The 28,000-nt window shown below is 41.6% G+C and overlaps 1 protein-coding gene across 1 annotated transcript; it reads right to left on the bottom strand.

The window, feature by feature from the left end:
- Positions 1–1,387: 1,387 nt before the first annotated feature.
- On the bottom strand, positions 1,388–23,100 carry CMTM6 (CKLF like MARVEL transmembrane domain containing 6). Its single transcript, XM_072726613.1, has 4 exons — positions 22,836–23,100; positions 12,712–12,888; positions 7,621–7,719; positions 1,388–4,173 (listed from the first exon to the last, which is right to left on the bottom strand). The coding sequence occupies exons 1-4, from the start codon at positions 22,971–22,973 to the stop codon at positions 4,039–4,041; spliced, it is 549 nt and encodes a 182-aa protein (XP_072582714.1). The 5' UTR covers positions 22,974–23,100; the 3' UTR covers positions 1,388–4,038.
- Positions 23,101–28,000: the final 4,900 nt, after the last annotated feature.

The raw sequence follows: 28,000 nt of genomic DNA, 5'->3' as shown, positions 1-28,000 counted from the left end.
AAGACAGCCATCAAATGTAAGGTAATGTTTGCCTTTGGAAAAGTAAAAAAGTAAAATTCGAGGTGGTGGTACTTCAAAAGTGAAACTTCATTTTGTTTTAAACAAGGTCCTTTAAAGAAAATATGGTTAATAAAAGCTATGATCTACTAAAGCTGGGAAGTGCCTTCAACAGGGTATGATCTGTGCTTCCAGTGCCTATTTCAACAATTAAAAGTAGCCAAATGCGAAGATCTCAGGAAACAATACTTCCCTTCTTTTATTAAAGCAATTTGCTATGGTACACACTACCGTACAATTATGATTTAGTTCAAGCATCGAAAAGTGTTCGTTTTTCTATAATCTCTTCCCTTCGCACCTTTGGACAGGGTTGTGCAAGTGAACGATGCCTGGAGATATTGCCTCCATCTTACTCTACCCTAAAGGGTCAATCCTAAGAACAAAAACTCACAGCAGAAGATGGATGGGCAGAAAAACATGGGAAGAGTCTTGGTCCCTGCAAATGCCAATGAGTCACTGAACTCTGACAGTCACAGAACTGCCCTACCTTCGTTTCTTAGGAAACAAATTTTCCTTATTGCTTAAGACCTATTTAAATTAAGTTTTCTGGGATGCCTGGATGGCTCAGTGGTTGAGTGTCTGCCTTCAGCTCAGGGTGTGATGCTGGAGTCCTGGGATGCAGTCCCGCATCTGCTGCCTGCAGGGAGCTGCTTCTCCCTCTGCCTATGTCTCTTCCTCTCTCTGTGTGTCTCATGAATAAATAAATAAAATCTTAAAAAAAAAAAATGAGGTTTTTCTGCTCCTCGCAGTTGACTGCACATGATACACAATGCTATCAAAACAAAATACAAAACTCTGAAGAATGTACAGATTCCAGTGAATTCCTAATGACTATAAAGATCTTGTTATTCTTGTACAGACTGGAGGCAGGAATTCTGCAGACGACACAAATAGTTGTAAGCTTGACCAGAACTACCAGAGTTTTGCTTCACACTTTCCTAGTCACTGGACAGTCTGAAAGAGAATGTGCCTCTTTTGTTTTTAGCATTGTGTGGCCACATTGAGAGATGGGATGGGCGTGTCTCAATTTGCTTCTCTGCAAGTATTTCAAATTGTTTACTCCCTAACATTCCTTTGTGACTCTTCAATATATGGCTCCCTGAAAACAGTTTGGATGGGTACTCCATCTTGGCAGCAAGAGCGGCAGCCCCTGGGAAAGAAGTGGGTTCATTTCTTTTCTACCTGTGCCCCACACCTGGGCAGACTCACACAACTCAGTCTCCTACATAGGGACTTACCCAGGGTTGTAGAGCCAACTCCTAGAACTCTGGAGAAAGTTTTCATCTCAGCATCAGGCTTCTGTAATAATAATGAAACAACTACAAAGGCAGGCGATTAAATGGATTTATTTAAAAAGAAGACTACAAAATTTGCCAATGAGAGAGATTAAAAAAAAAAAAAAGACCAAGGATTTAAACTGATAAATACAAAAGCAATTGGCTATAAACAATGTAAAAATACATTTCCCAGTCCCCAAATAGAACATAATTTAAGTACAATTATAAAAATTTTTATTCTGTGTGCATTTCCCTTATAATTTTTAAGAACCATTCTAAACAGTTTATTTGTATAAAATATAACAAATGTAACATGGCTGTTAATAAAAAATTATGTTAAATTTCAGTTTACTGAGTGTGTCCTTTTTTGGACATAGAAGGGGTTTTGGTCCCAAGATCTCCTTAAACTTTTTATTTTCTACATGGTCTTTTTACTCTTGTTCCTTCTACAACAGAAGAGCAAGGCTAATCAGTCATGGGTCCCCTAAAAAATAGAATGAAGAAAAGTTCTAGAGTGACCAAAAATACTAGTGAATATATCATCTTTCTGAAAAGGGAAGAGTTAAGTGGCAGTGAAGAGGTCCACTTCTGCCTCAGTGAAACAAAAGGAAGCAAAGCCTCTGAGCAAGCAGAGGTGAAGCTCAATGCCAACGTGCTGTACGTGTGAGGCCGGCTCGGATATATCCATCAAACTCAACTATGCCCATGCACATATATGGGGGGTTCCCTGAGGTAGCCCAGATGCTTTTTTGTGACACCCAGCCGGGTCTACATGATATTTAAAATGACAGTGGTGTATAGTTAGATGTGAAATTCCAGAACCTGCCAACCAGAAGCTAGTTATCTTGTGCTACTCTTTATTCTTGAACCCCAGAACCAGGCTACTTCTCACTTCAATGGTGTGCCCAGTAAAAACAGCATCAGTGATTGGCTTCATTATCTCCCAAGGAGGCAGTGGTGACAGCATCACTAGCACTAGCTAGCATCCATGCTCTGGTACAAATGAGGAAGGTTCTGAGTCAGCAAGACAGAGCAGAAGCTGTGTCTGGCCATAATGATGAATTCTTACAACCACATCTGCCACATCTACAATGCACAAATGAGAATTTTAAAAAGGATAAGGTCATTAACTTTTCTCACTGGAAACATGATTCCGCTCCTTCAGATAGAAAACCCTGGGAGACCTCCACCAAAGTCCTGAAGTACTGACGCATGGGCTCATTGTCTTAATACTACAGTCCTGAGTCGAAAATGGAAGAGGAGTACAAGAAAGGTCTACTCTACGAAGCAGTTGGTCAGAAAGGTCCTATCTCAAGTGCCTTGTCTGGCTGGCCCTAAGACAGCCTGCCAACAAAGAGACAACTCTTCCAAACCATCAGAACTAGGTATGAAGTGTCTCTTGAGAATGATTAGACTGCTTCCTTATACCATCATCAGTATTAACCTGGGCAGGATCTGCTAGATGCTTACTTTCTTAAGAAAGTCGTCTTCAAAGAGAAGTTATAGTAGTGCCCAAGGTAGGAACAAGAACCCTAAAGATCCTGCTACATATTCTATGCGATTAAAAGGGCCCCAAATTTTGGACCACATAGAGACCCCTGCCATCAAGCAAGAGTCAGAGCTAGAGGTTCCACTGCTGTCGGATGATGAAGTGTACAGACCATGTGGGTAAAGAGAGTAGAAGGGAGAATCTCAAATAGATGTAAAAATCAAAGGCTGGGGTTTTAAAAAGAGGGAAGGCTTCAGAGAAGACACTGAACAGGACCCGCAGAGCTGTATTAACTTCAGTAGAAATAACCACATGCCAGTAGGGAAATGGATCAATTTCTAACTCATAGTATGAACTTCTCTCTTCAGACAGTGGTAAGTGGTTGAAACCTGTTTTTATAATTACTTTCCATGTATTGCGCAAAAAGTGTATCTTTTTTATCTTTGGTCTCTAGCCATGAGAGTTTCTTCCATTTTTCTGTGTTATATACAATTGTTCTCTCTTCTTTTTTTTTTCTTTTTTTTTCTTTTTTTTGCTTATTAACAACAACCAAAGTGCAGTATAAACATGGGGTTTATGATGTTGTTGCTCTTATACATATAAAATACCAACACCTTTCATACAGTTTCTATTAGGCTATAAAGGGTCTCAGAAAGAATTAATAATTATCCTAAAATGTTACAATGTAATTTTAAGACCGAGTGAGATACAGTAAAACCTGGGTATTATATTTTTAAGGAAAAAAAAGAACCTAGACCAACATTTTAAATAGTGATCTCTTCAGTATACATTGAATTTTATCTGATATCAAAAAAACCTACCTAAGCAAATTAATTTAAGAATAAAACAATGTCTAAATCAATGAACTTAATCATGCTGGCTGTATAGCGTAATTTGATAGCTAGGCCAACAATGATGACAGAATAAATTCTCATCAGTTGAGCTATGTGATTTAAAGAAACAACTGTCCTCAATTCCAAAAACAAAAACAGAACCATTTCAAGTGACAGAAGTTTTAACATTATTTTTTAAAAAAATTTTTAAACCCCAAAACTCCCTGGCCTAATTTGTGGTAACTGACACACTGCCTTCTTGCCCTTCCCCTCGCTCTCCAAAAGAAGTGGTTTAACAATTAGACAAATTCTCCATGAGCTTCGGCCAGGGCTCAGGTGCCATGCAGTCAATACCTTATGTAACACCCGGTCTCTTGAGTCCTTAACCATTAAGGGGTTCTGTGAGGCCCCCTGGCCTGGTAGCCTCTGGTTTCCTAGCCTGGGACTCCCGTCGTTTCCAAATGAACACAATGACAACGTCACACAGGAACATAATACTTGCTAGAAATCCAAAGACCTGAGAAGAAAGAACAAGGGTTATATGACAGATTTTGGAATATAATATCACATTTTCTACTTGGCTCTGAGAGTGTTTTATACAAGCAAGGTGATTCATCAATTTTATCTTATACACATTCTTCTTCTTTTTTAAAAAATATTTTATTTATTAGAGAGAGAGTGTGTGTGCAAAGAGAGAGAGATAGAGAGAGAGCTCGCAAGGGTACATGAGGGGGCAGGGGAGAGGGAGAAGCAGATTCTCTGCTGAGCAAGGAGCCCAGCACGGGGCACGATCCCAGTACCTGAGCTGAAGGCAGATGCTTAATGTCTTAATTCAGGCATCCCTATCTTATACACCCTATTCTTAACCTTAGTAATAAAGTACTTTTTCAGGTCATTAAAAAAAAAGAAGTTACAAAAAAAAAAAAAAAACCCTAGAATAATGGCTATTAGTTGACGTTTCATAAAATAGAGATGTCTCGTTTTGCGTGTGCATGTGTATATGTGGGATGCCAATCTGTGAAACTAAGGTTAATAGATGAAAAACAAAATCCTATAAAATGATACAAAACACAAGATTATTAGCAATGGTTAGACTGATCCACAGGGGAGGTAAAGGAAATATGTGAGTAGGGAGCTGAGCATAGGTGAAAATGGCAAGAAGTAATCAATAACGATTGATCAACAGAAATTCTATTTTGAAGATACTTTTAGGTTAAATTACCTAAAAATATTTTCCAGTTAATTGTCACACTATAATGACACAGCAACATGACACCACTACCTACTTCCTCTTCCTTAAATCACTTCCTTATTGTACTCTTCTAACATATGATCAAACATTCTGAGAATTCTGTCAAGAAATCTTCACTAAGCAAAACCAGGAAAGAAATGGGGTCAAAGAACTGCTCTATAAAAAGAGAAAATTGATGTAGGTAATGGCTAAAATCCCTTCCACATCTAACATCCATCTCTCCATCATTTTTTTTTAAGATTTTATTTATTCATGAGAGACACAGATACAGAGAGAGGCAGAGACACAGGCAGAGGGAGAAGCAGGCTCCATGCAGGGAGCCCGACGTGGAACTTGATCCCGGGTCCCCAGGATCACACCCTGGGCCGAAGGCAGGCGCTAAACCGCTGGGCCACTGGGGCTGCCCTCTCCATGATTTTTATTTATTGTTTTTTAAAATTTCTTTTAGTTTTTATTTAACATACAGCATAATATTAGTAATACTAGTTTCAGGTATACAATATAGTGATTCAGCACTTCCAGAGCTCATCAGACAAGTGCATTCACTCATCCCCATTGCCTATTTAGCCATCACCCAACCCACCTCACTTCAGTAACCAGCAGTCTGTTCTAGATTTTTAATATTTTGTTGTAGTTCGCTCCACTCTCTTGACCCTTCACATCCAAACTTTCTATCCTAAAGAATACATTCTGCTACATCTCACTGTAAAGCAAATTGAACTCCAAATGTCATTAATTCACCCCAATAGCCCCAAAACATCCAACTGATATTTAATTACCATCCCACATCTCCAAACCCAAGTCACTTCTCCCCTCTGGAGGCTTTATTTTGGCATGATGGTGTCTATCACCTTATTTGCCTGGGAAACATTTTACATGCTTTAAGGACAGTCCAGACATCACTGTGTCTGTGAAGCCATCCCTGACCTCCTGGAGAGCCCCAGTCTACACAGGGCCCTCTACGCCATACCATCCAGACAAATCATCTTCCAGATCTGTTGCTCACATACTTGACAATTTTTTTTTAATGGACTCCCTCACTCGTTTAAGTCTGTAAATTTTTTCATAATTTAAATAGTTGTAAAAGGTAATTTCCAGCATATTATAAATACTGAGTTTTTAAACTACCAGTCATTCTTAAATATATCCAATAAAATCTAAATACTGTTAATAATCTAATACATCACCTAATTGTAACACACAAATAACCTGTGTTTTAATAGCTGGGAATTTCATGCCATACTCTCTTTCCCCTTCAACTCAACTTTCCTCAACTCTATTTCATTTCCTCCAAGGATATTATTTTATTTTTTAAGGATTTATTTCTTTATTTTTGAGAGAGAGAAAGAGAGTGCACAAGCGAGCTGAGGGAGGGGCATGGGCGGGAGAGGGAGAATCTCAAGCAGACTCCCCGTTGAGTGCAGAGCCCAAGGTAGGGCTTGATCTCGTGACCCTGAGATCATGACCTGAGATGAAATCAAGAGTTGGTCTCTCATCTAACTGAGCCACCCAGGCAACCCTCTCTAAGGATTTTATAATAATATATTTCCATACCTCAAAACTTTTTACTGATCACCCTATCATACTACTCTGCAATAAAAATATGTATACAGACTGAAATTAACCATAAGGGTCTATTAAAACTTTGACTTTTCTCTTCATGTACCATTGATTCATGTGCACATGCATAAATATTACTTCTTGCCAGAATGAGTCAAGGTTCCCCATTAATTTGTTTTGTTTTATACAGGTTTTACATGTGTGCTAACCATGCTCACATGAACAGGTGAAGTCTCTGAACTCCTTTTGAGTTTTCTGTAATTAAAAGTAGTTTAATGATTTTAATGATCTAATAGCTGACAAGTCAATTAATTATAAGTTCAGTTTTGTCATGAATAAAGTATTAATTGGAACCCAGCTGACTTGGAAGAGGATGAATCACTCAGTTATCAGCTGTTCATGTTCACAACACTGGTACCAATTCAGGTGCATGATCTTTGATTTGTAATTCTGAAATCCAAAAAGCTACAAAAATAAAGCTTTCATAATTTACTTGGCTAAAAAGTGGCATGAAGTATAACTCCTTCCAGTCTTTATCCCTTTTAGTGTGAATATTCAAGCTTCAGAAATATTAACATGCTGGATTACAGGGTGCTGCTCCAGGCCCTCTGAAGGTGTCATATAATATTAGTACATGTGCAGTGCTACTTTTCTAAAAACCAGAATATTCTGAATTCAATAAATAAATACATACATACATACATAAATCTGTCTCCTCCCCCCCAAGGATTTCGGATAAAAACATTTACTTTTCCATTTATTATCTCTCTTTTATTATAAAGGTAGAACCCTTGGATCATTTCTCCTATGTGCTTTCTACACCTAGAAAAGCATATGGCATGTAGGTATGTTTTTGCTGGACTGCAAAGTAGAAAAACATACAATAACCAAAGTCAATACTACCACTTCCATTAGCAGTGACGCGTGCATATGTAGAGGAAAGGGGGTTTTATTATAAATTCTGAAGACAGGTTCTAGGTTTCTAAGGCTATCATATTTATTTGCTCTTAGGTCCTCTATTCAAAATTACACTAAAAAATAAGTTACTAAACAAACCACTCTCCCACACTGTATCACCTGTCAAGTACTTTCAAGTTCCATATTTCTAAGGAAACAAAACTTAAGCAAGGCTTCAAAATACAAGGTACTCACGGATGCAGCCATCTCAGCTTCTGTTCTGTCATGTGTGGAAACGAAAATGATGGATGCCAACAAAAACACACATCCTGTTCCCAAAGTAATATAAAAGTCCTAGAACATGTGCATAAAGAACACCATATGGTTAGGTTGATAGAAACAATAGCTTTTGTTTTTTATTTTTTAAAAACTTTAGTGACACAGTTTTTTCTTCATATAGCCCAAACCAACACACTTCAGCTTCTTTAAAAAAAATTTTTTTTTTATTTGACAGACAGAAAGCAAGAGAGCATAAACAGGGGGAGAGAGAGAGGGGGAGGGAGCAGCAGGCTTCCTGCTGACAAGGGAGCCTGGCTTGGGGCTCGATCCCAAAACCCTGGGATCATGACCTGAGCCGAAGGCAGACACTTAACTGACTGAGCCACCCAGGCACCCCATGCTTCAGCTTCTCAAGTCTGGAATTCACGAACACCACTGTAAAGGAACACTATCCACACTTTGGACAGGTGTATTCAGAGTATGTCACAAGATAATCTTTTAATAAAAGCAGTTCCCCAAAAGGTCGTGTGTGTGTGTGTGTGTGTGTGTGTGTGTTCTAGGATACATTAAAATTATCAAACCCAAAGGTTTATTAAATCCCATCTTACATGGGGTGCCTGGGTGGCTCAGTCTGTTAAGCGTCTGCCTTCGGCTCAGTTCATGATCTCAGGGTTCTGGGATTGAGCCCTACATCGGACTTCCTGCTCAGCAGAGAGTCTGCTTCTCCCTCTGCCCCTCCCCCTGCTTGTGCTCTCTCGTCCTCTCTTAAATAAAATCTTTTAAAAAGGATAAAAAAAATCCCATCTTATTTCCAGCAAAAAAAAACCAAAAACCAGAAACAGACTTTTCTTCTCTTTCAAAGTATAGATGGTCCCTGACTTACAATGGTTCCACTTATGATCTTTAAACTTTACAATGATGCAAAAATGTTACATATTCAGTAGAAACTGTACTTCAAACTGTGAATTTGGATGCTCCCTCAGGCTAGTGCTGTGTGGGACGCTTCTTCATCATGATGCTGCACAGTGGCAGCAGTTCCTGGTCAGCCACCGATCACAAGATTAAACAACCGGGGTACACTGACAATCCTTCTGTACCCACATGGCCATTCTGTTTGTCCCTTTCAGTATAGTATCCAATTACATGAGTTAACACTTTATCATCAAATAGCCTTTGTGGTAGATGATTTTGCCCAACTGCAGGCCAATATAAGTGTTCTGAGCACACTGAAGGTAGGTTAGGCTAAGCTATGATGTTCAGGAGGCTAAATGTATTAAATGCACTTTTGATTTACAATATTTTGAACTTACGATGGATTTATCAGGATGTAACCCATTGTTAAGTTGAGGAAGATCTGTATTCTATGCTACGATGGCCTCTCTGAGAGTACTTCAGTGCTTTGAAAGCACTCTGGAAAAGAATCAGAAGAACCACCTGTCATTAACTACATAAAATGATGCCAATAGTATGTTTTTAAGAAATGTAAGCTTTCTGCAAGAACATATTGCTTTCAATTGTTCCAAGTGACTAACCCAAAATGAGCTTGTATGATATGAGCTTATCTACTCTATAAAAGCTTCCATATCTCCTCAAAATGCGGTTCATGACGTGAAGTTCTTCATGGGTTTCCCAGGGCTCTCTCAGGTATAATCTTGTAAGGCTTCTCTCAGTTGCCAACTGAAACCAGTGCTTGACATGCACACTTGATTCAGAGGAAAAGCTGGTAAAACTGGCCTTTCCAAAAGGTTTTAAGTCTGATATTTTCAGAGTTTTCTGAAAACCCATCCAATACAGAATTCCTATGTTGTTGTGTACTTAACATTTCTAAAAAAATAAATAAGAGATTTTCTCTTCACTTATACAAAAAGTGTTTTTCTGCAATACTTTATTTTTCATTCCTTCAAATGTTATTTTTTTAAAGATTTTATTTATTTATTCATGAGAGACACAGAGAGAGAGGCAGTGACACAGGCAGAGGGAGAAGCAGGCTCCGTGCAAGGAGCCCAATGTACGACTCGATCCCCAGACCCCTGGGATCACGCCCTGAGCCAAAGGCAGACGCACAACTGTTAAGCCACCCAGGTGTCCCTCAAATGTCATTTCAAATCTGTGACACACAAATAAAATTCCATTTACTAGTATCTGGACTACATTCAAGGAGGTATCAAACAAGGCAACCATTTTGAGACCGAATAATGTGGTGTTCAATAAACATAGGTTCCAGAACCAGACTATCTGAGTTCAAATCCCAGGACAATACTTCTTGGCTCTATGACTCTGAATTCATTATTTAACATCTGTGTGCCTTAGTCTCTTCATCTGCAAAATAGGAGTAAGAGCAGTATCTTCACAGGTGTTTCTAATGGTGCTTAGATCAGTGCCAGGCACACAGTAAATGTTCCATAAGTGTTGACTGTTGTTACTCCCACAGACTCTGAGCCACAACAGCATGGGATAGAAAAGATTCTCCCTTCAAAAAGCTTATTCTGGAAAAAAAAAAAAAAAAAGCTTATTCTGGGATCCCTGGGTGGCACAGCGGTTTGGCGCCTGCCTTTGGCCCGGGGCGCGATCCTGGAGACCCGGGATGGAATCCCACGTCGGGCTCCCTGTGCATGGAGCCTGCTTCTCCCTCTGCCTATGTCTCTACCTCTCTCTCTCTCTCTCTCTCTCTCTCTTTCTCTCTCTCTCTCTGACTATCATAAATAAATAAATAAATAAAAAGGTTTTTAAAAAAAATAAAATAAAATACAAATTTATACACGGGAACTGCAAATCAAGCAGCTCAGATACTAGTAATTTTTTCACTTTTCCAAAAATCTTACCGCATACTTCTGTGTATGCGGTAAAAGGGAAAAATTTACAAAGATTAAAACATAATTAATAAAAATTCTAAGGAATTCTCTGCAACCTCTTAATATGCATTTCATACAATAAGTGGGTTCTGCTACTGTCATCATTATATGGAGATCCCTGAGGTGATGCCATTTGCCATGACAGAATGGAAAGTTGCTAGGGTGCTGGTTCTAGGAGGATTTGGAGGAGTCCACAGAATGGAATGCAGAATGTTGAGGGCTCTCCTGGGTTCCAGTCTCCATTTATTTTTACGCTACCTGTGTAACTCTGGACAAGGTCTGTAACCACCCTGAACCCAAATTTCCCTACCAGAAAAATGGGAGCATTACAGCATGAGGATTTTAAATCCCAGCATGTAAACTGTCTGGTCCAAGTCCACGCTGAGAGCTGCTATTATCTAGAAGGATAACGAGACATATATTGGCTCATATATTGGCTATACCAAGAGCGGCAGGTATGTGCTCATCAAAGGCTTGGTGGATGTGATTCAGACCCGACCTATTTTTCAAAGTTATTTTTATACCTGCTGTGGTATCAACTTTTTTTTTTAACTTTTTAATTTTTAAACTTAAGATAATTCTGTTAAAAGAAGGTAATGGATTCTTATAGCACAATATTTATCTTTTTTAATTTTTTTTTTTAAGATTTTATTTACTTGTTCATGATAGACAGAGAGAGAGAGAGAGAGAGAGAGACAGGCGGAGGGAGAAGCAGGCTCCATGCAGGGAGCCTGATGTGGGACTTGATCTTGGGTCTCCAGGATCATGCCCTGGGCCAAAGGCGCTTAAACCGCTGAGCCACCCAGGCTGCCTATAGCACAAGATTTAAAAGGTACTAAAGGGTATACAGAAAAAAGTCTCTCAGGTGTATATTAGTATGTGACTCAGTGCTCACTTCTCAATTTAAAAAACAGAATCTGGGCAGCCTGGGTGGCTCAGCGGTTTAGCACTGCCTTTAGTCCAGGGCCTGATCCTGGAGATCCAGGATTGAGTCCCATGTTGGACTCCTTGCATGGAGCTTGCTTCTCCCTCTGCTTCTCTCTCTCTCCTTCATGAATAAATAAATAAAATCTTTTTAAAAATTTAAAAAATAAAAATAAAAAACAGAATCTTACTGCTTTGTATTGATCTTGTTATTCCTTGTTCTTAATAGTTAAAAATTTACCCTCATTTGTATCTTTTCCCTCAGAGACATGAGTGCTTTCATATGTCAACCCTGACATGTACAATTCTTCACACACTACTTCACACTACTGTTAACTCCAACACTACGGAAGAAGGAAACTGTTCAGTTCTTTCTTCTTTAAGTGTGGAAACCATGTGAATCATTTCATGTGTCATCTCACAAATCCACACTATACTCAAATAAAGACACGTGCCAACAGACTGTCTTTACAAAGTTATGCATCGTTGATTCTGTGAAAAGAAAATTCTCATGTACGCTTTCATTAAAAGGGAAATTTCCGAACAATGAATTCAACAGATGCCTTAATTCACTCACTAATAACTTCTTTCATAACACACACACACAAAAATCAAACCAAAATAGGTAGAATTACATGGCATTTTATTTTAAAAGCTCCAGAAATATATCACATTAGTTCATCAAACTCTCTAGAGTCTAGTGTAATGCCTGGTGCAGAACAGGTGCACAATGAACCCATAAGTGACACTTGGAAATGTGAGAGGTCAGAAGTGACAAAAATCTTAGTTTTTAAAAAATACCTACAGTGACGGAGATGGAACCACCAGTAACTGAAAACTCCTGACAACATTTGTCACTCCCTTCCTGATTTCACTTTCCCCCTCGACAACCCCACTTGGTAGGAAAAATGGAGTTGCTCAGGGGCAGAGCTGGAACAATGGAGAGTGTCCTACTCTCCAAAGTTTTAAGAGTAGTGCTTTTAAAACTCAGTAGCGTGAGTTTTAAAAGCATTACTAGTCTAGGGATGCCTGGGTGGCTCAGCGGTTGAGCGTCTGCCTATAGCTCGGAGCATGATCCCAGGGTCTTGGGATGGAGTCTCACATCAAGCTCCCTGCAGGGAGCCTGCTTCTCCCTCTGCCTATGTCTCTACCTCTCTATCTCCATCTCTCATGAATAAATAAAATTAAAAAAAATAAAATAAAAGCATTACTAGTCTGAATAACAGAACTTCACAACATTCCAAAAGAGCTATGTTCTTTGTAAAGGGATTCTCTTTTTTTCCATGCTTACCGACTGCTTGACTTTGTCAGGATCGACTTGGTTGTAAACTGGAGTGCAGTACACAATCAGGATGAGGAGACTCAGAAGAAAGGCACTGCAGCTTACAAATTCAAAAAAGTAAAGTCCTCCACACAAAGTACACTGTGACACGACTTCCTCGCAGATAAAGGCCAGCAGCGAAAACAGCTACAAAAGAAACAAAACCGTTTACTCAAGTGTTTTCCCACAGAAACCACCAGTATTCAGAACACACCTCTGTTCACTCAGCTCTCTGTGAGGTGGAGACCATGGCAAACAAGACGACCGAACAGGTCCGATCTCTGTAGAACTGAACAGTCTGGTTGCCTTGAAGGGAATTCAAGTCCACAAATAGTTAAGTATCGGGTGCTAAATGCTAGAGTCGGGGGAAAGACAGGACATTGCTGGGAAAGCACACAGGAGGGGCCCTCAAGTAGAGGGGTCAGGAAAGACTTGCTGGAGGAAAGCTGAGACCTGATGGACAGGAGGTCAGTTTTGGGGCTAAAGGACAGCGAAAGGAGCTCCAGGCAGAGAGGCGGTGCACAGAGAGACCTGGAGGCGAGAGTACCTGGCATCCTCTCACCCTGAGGCACAAAGAGATCCCACCATCCCCAGCTGCACCATGAAAGCAAGTTGGGTCGACATGGTTCAAGCAGCCAGTGTGAAGGAAGGGGATGGCAGTGTGAAAATGATGAGACAAGAGGCAAGTAGAGGCTAGATCTAAATGTCCTCTTTTACTAGTTTAAACAAGTCTGGATGTAAAAGGTTGTAAAGCAAAGGGGTGACACGTTCAGCTTCATGCTTTTAGTAGGTCTCCCTGGCTACATACAGCATAGAGAGGGGGCTGGGGGAAGGGCAAATCTTGGGGTGGACATCCAGTCGGGAAGCTGATGAAGGAAACCAGGGGAGGGCAGTGCTCAGGGTAGTAGTGGTAATGGAGAACAGCTCATGCAATCACTATAAGATGCATGTGACAGGAGCGCTTATCAGGACGGATACCAACAGCAGGAAACAACAGACTTGAATGAACACTTTTATTTTATTATTTTTAGAAAATATTTTATTTATTTGAAAGATCGAAAGAGCACAAGCAGGGGGAGCGGCAGAGGGAGAGGGAGAATCAGACTCCCCACTGAGCAGGGAACCCAATGCAGGGCCCCATCCCAGGATCCTGAGATCATGACCTGAGCCGAAGGCAGCCGCTTAACCAGCTAAGCCACCCAGGTGCCCCCACTTTATTTTAACCTAAAGCAAAAAGGCACATTTATTCACCAATCTTTTGAAATAGGGCTTTTCTCTGAGTTTGAGCCTGCTGATTGGAATTCCACATCACGTTTCCTCCATTAATCACTTTTGTCGTCCAGAATTACCACTTGCAGACTAATGTTTAGATGGAGTGGTGCAAGACCCCGGACACTTGAGAAGCCGAGTGTAGAATCCTTCTAGGTCTGGACTAGTTTTACTAGCCCTTTATGGTTACCTTGCTCTTACTTAAGTGCACAGGAAATATTTTAGTAATTTATTTTTCAGACTTTCAAAGCATTCAATTTAGCTTTCACAGAAACAATTCCTTTTCACATTCAATTTCAGTCTGTGTAATATTTAATTAAATGTTTGGCTATTAAAAGTATAATTGGCAGCCATGGGAATAACCCAATTTGATTCACAGCAGAAGCAAGTGTTCACTAGTGCTAGACAGGCGTGGGTCAGAATGCCGTGCACTGAATGGACAATGGTAAAATCTAGTTAATTTGGCAACTCAATTAAATGCAAGTGGGAGGGATCCCTGGGTGGCGCAGCGGTTTGGCGCCTGCCTTTGGCCTAGGGCGCGATCCTGGAGACCCGGGATCGAATCCCACATCGGGCTCCCGGTGCATGGAGCCTGCTTCTCCCTCTGCCTATGTCTCTGCCTCTCTCTCTCTCTCTGTGACTATCATAAATAAATAAAAAATTTTTTAAAAAAAGAAAATAAATGCAAGTGGGATTTAATGGCACTCCCACTGCTGTATATATGATCCTAATATACAGGGGCTTCACTGCAGAAAGAAGAGTCAGGTTTGTTTGTTTGTTTGTTTTTCTTCTTTTTTTTTAAGAGGTGAGGATGCTAGGAAGAGAATACATTACGTTTCAAATGTGCTGTGTATGAGGGAGTCTGTGAAGGAGTTAAGGGAGGTGTCTAGGAAGCAAAAGGATATACAGGTCTGCAGCTCAGGGGAGAGGTCTGGGGTGGAGATGAAGTCGTGGGCATTGGCCAGTGAGATCCCCCAGAATGAGGAAAGCCAGCTTTATGCAGAACTCTGAGCAAACCCAAAATTTAAAGGATGTGTGGAGGGGGTGACACCAGCAAAGGACAATTAGGAGCAGCAGTCCAAGGAGGTACTAGACCAAGGAAAAAGTATTACTACCAAGAGAAAGTAATGATGGGTAAAGAACGCTACTTAGAGGTCGGGAAAGAACAACAGTGACACACTGACGTCAGACTGAGCTCCAAGAAGGTTGCCGGTGACCTCAGCAAGCCTGTTTCAGTGGAGTCAATCAACCAGGCAGGCTGAGGTTACAGTTCTGTATAGTGGGAAGAGAGGGGAGGACAAAGTAGTGGGATAGAGCCAGCAGAGTCAAGAGGTATAGACTGGGAAAAGTGGCCAGATAGAGGAGTAGTGGACAGGGTAAAACGGAAGGGAATTTCAAGATGGGAGAGAACTGACAATGATTAAACACTGAGGCAGAAACCAAGAAGAGTGAAGAGTGAGTCTAAAGATGAGGACGAAAAGAGGCTCTCTCTAGGTAGGATTCAGGGCCCAGGTTGGGAGGTCTTTAGAAATAAGAAGGAAGAGAGAGAAAAGAGAGGTTCACTTGGGCAGTTTGTGTGGGTTTTATGAAAGCCAAGGGAGTTTCCTTTGAGCCTTAAGACCATCAAAATGACTGGTGACCTAAATCAAAGCCTATCGGGAAATGCCATATTGCCCCCCAGAACAGAAGGAACCAGATACAATCCTGACAAGAGTGCTACCAAAATCAGCAGATACACTGCATGTTATAGATACTGCCCTACAAAATACTTTTTAAAAAAGATTTTATTTATCTAAAGAGAGATAAAGTGTGAGTGGGAGAGAGAGAATCTCAAGCAGACTCCACAGTAAGTGCAGATTGACTCAGGGCTTGATCCCACAACCCTGAGATCATGACCTCAGCTGAAACCAAGAGTCAGATGCTTAACCAACTGAGCCAACCAGGCTATAAAATATTTTCATCAAACAGAAGTCAATGGTATACCACTCTGGACAATAGAGTAGCTTCTTAAAAACTAAACACACACACACACACACAAAAAAAAAAAAAAAAACTAAACACACAACTGCTAGATGGCCTGGTACCATATTCACATATTCTGTATACGACCAGGAGAAGTGAAAACCTAGGCCTGTCCTAAAAGTTAGTAAGACATAAAATAGTCCAGCATATTCCAAACAACCTCCTTCAGACAGATGTTAGGTTAGGTAAGGTATTCCCAATTATTACACCATAGAATACAAAGTGACACACCAAGACAAATCCCAGAAAGTCATTGCATAAAGATACTTCTTTCATTGTCTGTCATTATAATTATGGGATGAGTTTTTACATGAGTACAGTATAAGATGCTAAATGTCTAATATTCCATTTGCTTTATTCTTGCCTCTATGTTAAATCTTAGCCAACATTTAGGAGTTTTCTCTATGAGAAATCTGCAAAATATACCTCAGGTATATACACGCCAATTAACTGTGAGAATATATCAGCCTAAAACTCTAAGTGGGGTCTGAGAGTACTTGATCTTGAGCCATTCCTATCCCAATAATTAGACTGTCAGGAACACTCATCTGTGTAGGCCATATAATAATCAAATCTTTTCTGCAGAGACACAGACTGCTTTTCTATTCTCAGTAAGAAAGGGGCAGGATCCAGCTCAGCCAGCAGCAATCAGTGTCTTTACTACCAGTCCTGTTCCAAACTTATCAACAGGAGTCCTTCTTACTGACCTGAAGCCTCAGAGCAGTATTGAGAGGCAGATTCTGCACGGGCCTCCTAAGAGATGAAAGGGTATGATATCAAGTTTGAACATGCACTAGTTTTGATTTCCCATTAAAAGCCAAGAAATCAGCACTACAAACTATATTCCATATGAAGTTTTCTCCTGACTGATGCTCCTGAAGTCAGTCTCCTGACTTTTCTCCTGATCTGTCTGATGCTCTGAACCTTCCTGTATCATCTCCCATAGCACTATTAGTATCTTTAAGTGGTGCACCTGAAACTAATATATGTCTATTATACCTCAACTAAAAAGAAAAAAAAAAACTTTTTAAGAAATGCATTTGAGGGGCAGTCCTGGTGGCTCAGTGGTTTTGTGCCTGCCTTCAGCCCAGGGCCTGATCCTAGAGCCCCAGGATCGAGTCCTACATCCTACGTTGGGCTCCCTGTATGGAGCCTGCTTCTCCCTCTGCCTGTGTCTCTGCCTCTCTCTGTCTCTCTGTTTCTCATGAATAAATAAAAATATTTTTAAAAATGCATTTGAGTATTATGTATCAACACTGTAATACGTATAGGAACATGTATTGACAGGGCAATAAGATCAATGTATAAGAAACAATAAAAAAAAATACACTCATAATTGACCATCCATTATATGTAGATTCAAGGAATCTCAGGAAAATGCTCCAATCCACCTATACTAAAATAGAATAAGTGGAAAAGTAAGACTCAAAGCAGGGCCAAGAGATACATAGGATCTGGATAGGCAGAGAACATTCCTGCCTGGAATGTGGAGGACAAAAGGACAAAAAAGAACAGATTGGTAGAGGACAAAAAAGAACAGATTCATGAAGGCAAGAATTTGCATGGTAAACCCCACAGGGATAATGTAACTGACCTGAGTGGGCAGTGATCATGAAAATGTTTAAGGAGCCGGGTGTGCTTATGTGATGATCAGGCCAGGGAGTGTAGACTTCTGGATGAAAGCAACAGGGACTGCCTGCCTGGTTTAGCTGGTTAGAAGACAGGAGGAGCAGAGGACTGGGTGGGGCCTGAAAGAATATCACAACTCAGGAGTAGGAGAGAAAAGAGCAACTCACACCTGACAAGCAAGTCACAGGCGGTCTAACACTTCTTAGGAAAACTCCTTAATAAGCGAGTGAATACATTCCAAATCATTAATCTAAACAGTGATGGGGTGATGGTGGTGGTGAAATATGGCTTATTTTAATCATATTCTCTAGTTTCTTTTTCCTAGTTTCTTATATATATTTTGGTAAACAAATGCTTTTTTGTATTAAAAAAAATTGAGTGTGAAAATTAAGGAAAGGAATAATTTCAAGAAATGGGTAGTCACCAGCATTAAATACCAAGTGGTTAAGGATAAGAAAAGAGGTAAGGTCGCTGGTAAAGGAGATCGTGATTAATGTTAAAAGTAAGTTCAAAGGCTCAATAATTATTTTCTGGTAAATGGTTTTACTCTCCAGTAGCATGAAGACCTCACATTAAATACTGCTAATGACTATGAAGCGAAGAAGTACACCCAATGCAACTGCTTCTAATGACGTAAACTTTTACTCAAACAGATCTATGGGAATCTGCCTTTGGGACTTGGGAGGTCCCTGGAGGGCAGAGTCTCCCACCTTTGTGTCTACAGGTGGTGGAATGAATCTCTGACAGGCCAGGTCCCACACTGGCCAGGCATAGCCCTAAAGCCAGGCCTCCTGACTCCTACAGCATGCTTGTTCCCCTTCTTGAACACTGTTTATTAAGCTCATTTTACAACTATGTGTGTTTGTGTAGGTTTCCCCTTAAGACTGGATTTTTGAAGTTACAATCAGAGTTTTGTGCATTTCCCCTTTTGCTGCTAAATTTTACATTAAAACCAATCTGCTAGGGTCAACACATTTGGGGAATCTTAGTGACTAAAATGTGGCTTACTCACAGTTCTGGTGATTTAAACATTGAGTCCCCTGTGTCTCTCTCTTCATTTCAGTTTCACTACCCCTTCTGAAACATTAGTCTTCTTAAATTAACAGTCGTTATATTAAACACAAAGTCTCCATCGTTGGTCTTTTACAGTCTACTACTAAAACATTTCTTATAAAAAGAATTTTTTAATGCTTACCATTCATTATAGGGCCCCAACTACAAAATTATATTAATTTGTGAATTAATGAACTTGCTACTAAAACCTGCGGTCCTACGTAAGGTCCAAGTAAACAAATCTGGCAGGCTGCAGTTAGGCCAGGCCTCCTGTACCTTAGGCAAATATTTACTCTCACAAAGGTTCAAAGATCTAATTTGCTGACATTATGGATCTTCCTCAAGGTTAAAGACAGAGCATTTCAATTTTAATACAGATCAATTTTCACATTGAAATAATGAAAAAATCACCAATATAAGATAAACTGCTTCTCAGTGATTTGTTTCTTGGCACTTACAGAGTAACATTATTTTATAATTTAATAAATCACTGGTGAATTCTAAATCAAACTGCTTGCCTGATGAGTCATTATTATCACAGTACTGTGCGGCCACCAGGATATTCAACTGGTACCATAAACACATATGTCAGCTTGTGTTACAAGAATATTACACATATTCAGATCATTGTATCAGCTTACCAGCAAGGAATTTGGTTGCCCAATGTCAATTTTTCCCTGAAATAAAAAAAAAAACTCCCTCAAAATAACAACAAAAACTTCACACACACACCACACACACATGTGTGTGTATATTTGTATAGGGGTGTGTGTGTATACATATATATGTGTATATATATATTCACCAGGACCAAACTAAGGATAAAATAAACTGATAAATAAATAAACTGCATAAAAATTTAGGACTGCAATGACTCCTTATGCTTGCATTCCCAGCTAAGTATTTCTTCTCCAGTTCTGGAAGGTCAGATGGTAGTTAAGGGATACTTTTGTTTTGGACAAGCCTTTGACAAAATTAAGGTTTTATCTGAATGGCAGTAGACACAGCTACATAATTGCAAGAGTACATAACTCAAGAGCTGGTTATGCTCTTTTATCTCTAACCTCTCCTTCTGTTTATAGGCTCAACTCTCTGGTGTTCAGCTCTGTGCCAGAACATCCCACAGAGCCTCAGAAGTTTGTAAAAATCTTAAAGAGTGAAAAGAACCTCAGAGGAAATCCAATTCAATCTCTGGATTCTAAGAAATTTCCTAAGAATGCAGAGTCTGATTTTTAAGTTTTAGAGTAAGGTTCTTTCTCTTTTGGGGTTTTGAGAATTTGGTAAGATTTATGGGTCTAGAAAAATATACCCAAACACAGATATGTACCACATTTTGGATAAAATGTTATAGGGTTTGCATGTCCCTGGTTAAGTACCTCCTCTTCTGATTAGGGGTAGAAACCCCTGGTACATACATTACAGTTGTTTCTTTATTAGAGCTCTGCAAATCTACTTATTAAAAAAAAAAAAGTTACCTAGAGTAAAATAACCTAAAGACATAACATGACTTAAGGCAAAGAATACTATGCCCTGTTGTTTCAGACTGGATGAGAGTTTTAATTTATTTCATTATAACTTCCTTGGGACTTTCTGGGTAACTCCCGTAATATACACTATTATGAAAAGACAGAGGCCATCAATGAAAGTAGGAAATAAAAGACAACAATCAAAATGGAAAGCAATAATGAAATATGTTTAAAAAATCTATATTGAAGAAAGCATTCTTATAACATTGCAAGTTCCCCATAAATAAGCGCACACCTATTTTACTGCACTGTGCTTTACTGCATATTGCAGATACATTTTTCAAATCGAATGCTTGGGCAACAATGAGTCAAGCAAGTCTACTGGTACCATGTTTCCAACAGCATTTGCTCACTTCATGTCTCTGTGTCACATTTCAGTAATTCTTGCAATATTTCAAACATTTTCATTTTTATTATATTGCTATGGTCATCTGATAATGGATTACAACTAGCTCAAAGCTCAGAAAATGGTTGGAATTTTTTAGTGATAAAACATTTTAAATTAAGGAGCACCTGGGGGGCTCAGTCTGATGAGCATTTGACTCTTGATTTCCGCTCAGGTCATAATCTTCTGGTCCTGGAATTGAGCCCGCAACGGGCTCTGAGCTCCACATGGAGTCTGTTTGTCCCTCTTCCTCCTCCTCTGTTCTGCCCGCCCTGCTCATGCTCTTTCTCTCAAATAAACAAATAAAACTTTTTTAAAAAATTTAAAAATATATATTTTAAATGAAGGTATGTACAATTTTTAGACATAATGCTATTGAACAGTTGACAAAGTACAATATAGTGCAAACATAACTTTTATATGCCCTGGAAAACCAAAACATTCGTCAGACTCCCTTTATTGCACTATTCGCTTTGTTGTGGTGATCTGGAACCCAACCCGCAATATCTCCGAGATAAGCCTGTAAGGAGATTTCAAGAAGACACATTAGTTTTTATCCTATCCCTCTTTCTCCTTCTGGTATGAGGGAGAACAAGCAGGAACAGTCTACCAATCCTTGCAAGGCAAATTCATTTCCCCCTCTTCTCCACATCCAAGTAAAAAGTCTATACCAAAATTTCTGGTTGTATTCTATTTCAAGGATATGGAACTACCGTTTATTAAACTAAAGTAATGAGAAATTTTACTTCAGCTTTGCTATTTCTGATTAGAAAGGAAAAACGGACAACTCAAAGAGAAATTTAACAGGCAGGACACCAATACTGATGATGTCTGTAGAGCAGCAAGAACACTTAAGATACAAACACTGATCTTTTCTGTTCTAAAGAGCTCTGCTATTTGTGTGGAAACATTTTAGCTCAGAGCAGAGGAGCACCACTGTCATCTCAAAGTCCTGTTAGAACTGACAAGAGAACAGAAAGATGCACTTCTGGGTAGAAGGAACAGATGTTACAAAGGAAGAAGGGCAGGAGGGAGCCCCTGATGCCTGGTGACAACTGAAAGACTGCCCGTATGGAACTCCCTAAAAGGAGACTGGAAAGATAGGCAGAGCCAGACCCTCTCCGGCTCCATAGGCCACACTGTCACCTGCCCCCCAGTGATTTCCAAACTATTCCTAGATGTGATCATTTTGACGACCAGAAAGTACTACCAGTTTTCTGACAGCTGTTTTCGCATTTAATAAAAGTAGGTCATCTGAGTTCTAAGAATAAGTTCTGGTTATCGGAGTTCTAAGAATTTAAGTTCTTCCCAAGGAAACCAACTGGTTATTTTTACTCGAGATGACTAAACAAAAAAAAAAAAAAAAAAAGCAAAACCAATTTTCCCTCTTGCAGAAAATGATGTCCACAGTTGGTTAAAACAGAACACTGGAGGTCAATATGTGTGTAATTTGAGTTAAAATTCAAAGATGTTTTGTTATTTTTGCTAGGGGGCTTACAGGACCTTTACTGCCCAAAATAAACGAAAACTCAGTGAAATTCAGAGAGGGGTAAACCATGCCCTACTTTTGCTACCTGCACACAAATACGAGCTGTCCTTTCCACCGTGTACTTCGTACACACATATTGCTCTTTCGGAAGTAATTCTTTTCCAGTCAATATAAAACCTGTGGGAGACAGTTTATGGGATACACCCATCTCAATGCCGGAGTCTGGGTGCAAAAATCGAACTGCCCCCACACCCCCAAGCACCACCACGGGCTCGTACCGGGAAAACCCACAAGAACCAGAGAAAGATAAACAAAAAGCACTTAGTACAAATACAGGCACTCTGGGCGATAACGCAGGGTATCAGCTCCGAGAGGAGACCAAGGTCGCAACAGAGGGAGAGAAAGAAGTCGAAGCGGTGGACCTGGGCTTCCGACGCGTTTCCTGGACCCGCGGACCTCGCTCGGGGGCCCTGGGTAGTCCTCAGGGACCCGCGGGGGGGACCCTGGGGTGGAGCGGCAGCCCGGCGGCGGGAGGGAACGCCCCCCTTCCCAGCGAGAAAGAAGGAACTGGGGTGTGGAAACTGCCGCTTCCTGAACAGCCAGGTCAAGGAGAAGCGGCTCGGCAGCCTCCCAAGCCCGCAGGCCGGCGGTCCCGCGGCCGGACCCCCGCCCGCCCCGCCCCGCCCCCGGCCCGGCTCGCCCACCCCGGCCGCGGACGTACCAACTGCAGGACTTTGAACGCGAGCCGAGGCAACCGAAGCCGGCCCACGGAGAAGTAGGTGGCGAGGCCGCTCCGGGCGCCCCTGGCGGGGCCCGGGTCCTCCTCCGTGGTGGGGCCGTACACCGCTCCATTCTCCATGGCCCGGAACGCGGTGCCGCAGAGCCGACGCCGCGGACTTCACCGACTCCGGAGGACCACCGGGAGGGCCGTCACTTCCTGGTCTCCGCCCACGCTTCCGCCCCGCCTCCGCCCAACTCCGCCCCCCGCCTCCGCTCAACTCCGCCCCCGCCTTGCCTCCCCGCCTTGCCTCCGCTCTAACTCCGCCCCCCCGCTCCTCTCTAACTCCGCCCCCCGCCTCCGCCCAACTCCGCCCCCGCCTTGCCTCCGCTCTAACTCCGCCCCCCCGCTCCGCTCAACTCCGCCCCCCGCTCCTCTCTAACTCCGCCCCCCCGCTCCGCTCAACTCCGCCCCCCGCTCCTCTCTAACTCCGCCCCCCCGCTCCGCTCAACTCCGGCCCCCGCTCCGCTCTAACTCCGCCCCCCGCTCCGCTCTAACTCCGTCCCCCCGCTCCGCTCAACTCCGCCCCCGCCTTGCCTCCCCGCCTTGCCTCCGCTCTAACTCCGCCCCCCCTGCTCCACTCAACTCCGCCCCCCCTTGCTCCGCTCAACTCCGCCCCCGCCTTGCCTCCGCTCTAACTCCGCCCCCGCCTCCGCTCTAACTCCGCCCCCCCGCTCCGCTCTAACTCCGCCCCCCCGCTCCGCTCTAACTCTGCCCCCCGCTCCGCTCTAACTCCGCCCCCTACTCCGCTCTAACTCCGCCCCCCCTGCTTCGCTCAACTCCTCCCGCCCTTGCTCCGCTCAACTCCGCCCCCGCCTTGCCTCCGCTCTAACTCCGCCCCTCGGCTCCGCTCTAACTCCGCCCCCCGCTCCGCTCTAACTCCGCCCCCCTCCGCTCTAACTCCGCCCCCCCGCTCCGCTCTAACTCCGCCCCCGCCCCGCCCCCGCTCTAACTCCGCCCCCTCCGCCCCTGGGGCGCTGTCCTTAGCCACTCCTCAAACTTCCTAAGGATCTGTGGAGAGACTTGCGCACAAAGAGAACAGCGTGTCCTAACGCCGGGGTAAGGGAGGAGAGGAAAGGAGATGAAGTTGGAGATGTAGGCAGAGGCCACATAATGTAGGGGCCACGCAGAGGAAGGAAAGAAAGTAGATTTCATTTTGAGAGCAGTGGGTTGTCTTGATGTAGGGAATGAGTTAGGGCAGTAGGGCTAGGCCGGGAAGGATAAGGGAAAGGCCCAGAGACAGGCTCCCAGAAGCGTGTGGGCTCCCTTAAATCCCAAGGACATCAAAATGGCCCAGAGACGGGCTCCTACCCAACCCAAGGAAACAGATAAGACAGTAAAAACAGAGAAGAAAGTAAATTAGGCGCCTCTGCTCAGAAGTGTTAGGAAGTATCTCCCTTTGATAGTTACCAATCACAGAGATTCACCAGACCCAAAAAACAGCCATATACAGTACAAAGAAACTCAAGGCCATGGGCTTCCTGGTTAGATTCCCAATAAAAGGCCGCCAAAAAGCTCTCAGTGGCAACCCTGTCAGGACCCCTCTCACTTTTGAGAGCTTTCTCTGTATCTCTGCTTAATAAACACCTATTACTTTACTCATTCTCTGTTGTCCCCGAGATTCATTCTTCAACTCCGTGAGATAAGAACCTAGGTCTCCTGCTTCAGTCTGAAAGGACTTTCAGGCTTGCAACCTCTTGCCTCTCTCTGAATTCCTTTTAGTCTTGTCAAAACCATTTAGTTCATTCGCCTCTTCCTTGTGCAGCAGTTCGCACAGTCATAGATGTTAATTTTGTGTGAACTTAAGGAAACTCATGAAGGAATCTAATTGTATTTTAGCAACTGAAGCTGCTTGGGTGACATACCAGGCACGCGTATTTTCTCCTCTACAGTATAATATAGGCACTATCTTTACTTTCATTTTACAAATGAGCAAACCGAGGCCAAGACGGAGAATATATCCAAAGTCAAACAGCTAGGTAGGAGGGGTACCTGGAATGAGTCTGACTCACAACCTTGTTGCTAAGTGAACCCAGCAAACCTCAGCCTCTAACCCACCTCTCCATTAGAGTCTCAAAACCCATGGAAGAGGGGAGGGGCCATTGCTGTCACCTACTTCCATATTTAATCTACTCTCCTGTATGGCCCCAAACCTCCCAGAACTAAAGCTCCTATTCAAATGAATAGAGACAAGTAGATACTACTCTGTGAGGGCTGTCTATGCAGCCAGCACAAAATGCCCTTCTGTCTTTGATTAAATGCTCTGGCCAAGCAGCCATCAATCCTGTTCAATAGAATGAGGCCACTGTGTTTTCACCAGGGCTATAAGGACTCACTGTCCTGCTATTCTTTGAGTTACCATCATCCCAAATTAGACACTATGGAAGTCTGAAATTTACTTTGAAATTCATCTAAAAATATAAGACAGGTGGATGAGTAGAGAGATGGATAAAAGGATAAACCTATGATAAAGCAACCGTAGTAACACATTAATGGTGTAGTACATGGGTGTCCACTGTACTTGTTTCTTAATTCAACTTTTCTGTGTGTTTGAACATTTTCAAGAGAAAATATTGAGGGCAAGTAATATTTAAAAACAACTTTGAGTGAGGAGAGAAGATGAACAGATTCTCTCAACCCTCTCAGTTTATTTAAGTTGCACTGGGCAATGCTATAGGGGGTCTCTGCTTTTCTTTGAATTTAGAAGATGGTAAGAATTTAGCTTGTGGGAGCACCTGAGTGGTTCAGTCAGTTAAGCGTCTGCCTTCACTTCAGGTCGTGATCCCTGGGGACCCTGGCATCCAGCCCCTTATCGGGCTCCCTGCTCATTGGGAAGTCTGCTTCTCCCTCTCACTCTGCCCCTACACCCCACTTGTGCTGTCTCTATTGTACTTTTTCTATCTCAAATAAATAAATAAAATCTTAAAAAAAAAAAGAATTTAGCTTGTGATTCACAAATTTTTTTGGATGCATAAAAATCATCTGGGAGGTTAACTAAAAATGAAGATTCTTGGCGATCTGCCCCAAAGTTTCTGAATTTGGGTGGGTCTTGGGAATGTACTTTTGTAACAAGTTCTCCAGGGGATACTGGTGAGAAATCTGTGCATATGGAGGAACACCGTTTTACAATGTGATAAGAATGAAAGAAAGCCATTGTATAGGAGACAGCAGATATGCCATAACTTCCTTTGTCTTGATTAATTTAGGGGTGGCCAAATCAATTAGATTAAGGCACTAATATCCTTCCCAGTTAAAAAGAAAAGAAAAGAAAAAGTGTGCAACACTTATGTTTTCTTAATAAAAGGGCTTCATAAACAAACACTTATTAGGGACCCCATTTGATGGGTAGGTACATCCATATGGAAAACTGCCATGTTTGTTCATGAATAAACAACACTGAATAGTTAAATGCTGAGGTTTACCACAGTGAAATGAGAAATCTTATTTATGGAGAAAAGATATACCAAAGAGAAAAAAGAAAGACTTATTTCAGTTTTGAAGAATATTCATCTTTCTCCTTTAATATTAAATAGTTAATATTTTTAAATGAGCAATAAGAAACATTTACAAAAAGAATAATTTGGGAAATATACTTTGATGAGATTTAAGACATTCAAAAAATAATTTACTGTTTGCTACTTTTTCCAGTTGAGATTTTGATTTTTCAGCAGCTCTTATTCAGGCACTTTTACTGGATCTCTATATTAGGACAGTTAGGCAATAATGTGGATACAAAGTTGGATCATAGATGAAGTCCTACAATGAGGCCACAGAAACTTCCATAAAGGACCATGTCATAAAATAGAGATATGTGCCATAAAAGAGATACAAATTAAATGTGCTGGGAATTCAGAGCAGAGAGAAATCACTTGCAGCTAAAGGATCAGTGTGGTGGAGCTTTAAGCTGGAGGTTAATGAATACTTACCTTTGGACACACAGAAAACAGGACAGCGGGTACTCAAGGCAGAGGGGCAATAAGAAGGAAGATATAAGCAAGTACACACAGGCATAGAGAATGGAAGGGTGGAAGGACAAAAAGTCCTTGTCACGGAGGACAAGCTTGGAGTCAAATTTTGGAGGGCCTTAAAAATCAAGCCAAAGAACTGGTGCTTTTCCTTATTGCTGAACAGTGATGAATCACCCAAGGGTTTAAGGTGAGGGAAGTGAAATGACCAGAGTTCTTCCTTGGGGATGTTTTCCTAGCAGCCTTATGCAGACCAGGTAAGTTCAGGAAAGAGGGAAGAGCAGCTTAAACTCAGACAGTAGTCATGGAAATAGAGGGGAGGGGATGGCTTGGAGAGAAAATTCTCAAGGAGGTAAAATCAGTGAGATTTGGAGACTGGTTCGTTTGAAGAGGGAGGGAGGAATTGAAACAGGCGCTAAGGTTTTATGCTTATGTAATGAAGAGAATGAAGAAAGGTAATAACAGAAACAGAATCTAAGGAGGCATTAACGCTTGTCAGGGTCAGAGTGTAAATTTCAAAGAAATAAAAAGATGACTCTCATACAAGTATATAGTAAGCATGCTTCAAAGATTTAACTTATTAGTAATCTGGAGAATGTAAAACTGGTTCAGAGGAGGATATGAGAGATCATGGTATGTGTGTATGTGTATATATGTATATATATGTATGGTGTTTAAAAATATATGGTGAGGGATCCCTGGGTGGCGCAGCGGTTTGGCGCCTGCCTTTGGCCCGGGGCGCAATCCTGGAGACCCAGGATCGAATCCCACGTCGGGCTCCCTGCATGGAGCCTGCTTCTCCCTCTGCCTGTGTCTCTGCCTCTCTGTCTCTCTCTGTGTGACTATCATGAATAAATAAATAAAGTCTTTAAAAAAAATATATATATATATGGTGAAAGGGAAAAATGCTGATATATGGTTGCTAGGTGAGACTCAAAATTGACTAACCTACAAGGACAATAAAATGGTTACTTTTGTGATTAAGTCTTGAAGAGACAAATCATTTTCACCTCTAACAGACAAAAAGCATTTGTAGCTTATCAATCTTCTATAATTAACACCTAACTTTACAGACTCGGGGCCCAACTCAATAATAAATAGTAAGTCATTAGGACGCCTGGGTGGTTTAGTGATTTAGCACCT

This window comes from Vulpes vulpes, chromosome 11 (assembly GCF_048418805.1).
Source record: "Vulpes vulpes isolate BD-2025 chromosome 11, VulVul3, whole genome shotgun sequence".
Taxonomy (NCBI): domain Eukaryota; kingdom Metazoa; phylum Chordata; class Mammalia; order Carnivora; family Canidae; genus Vulpes; species Vulpes vulpes.
Note: the sequence above shows the minus strand (reverse complement) of the source record. Positions and strands in the feature narration are given on the sequence as shown.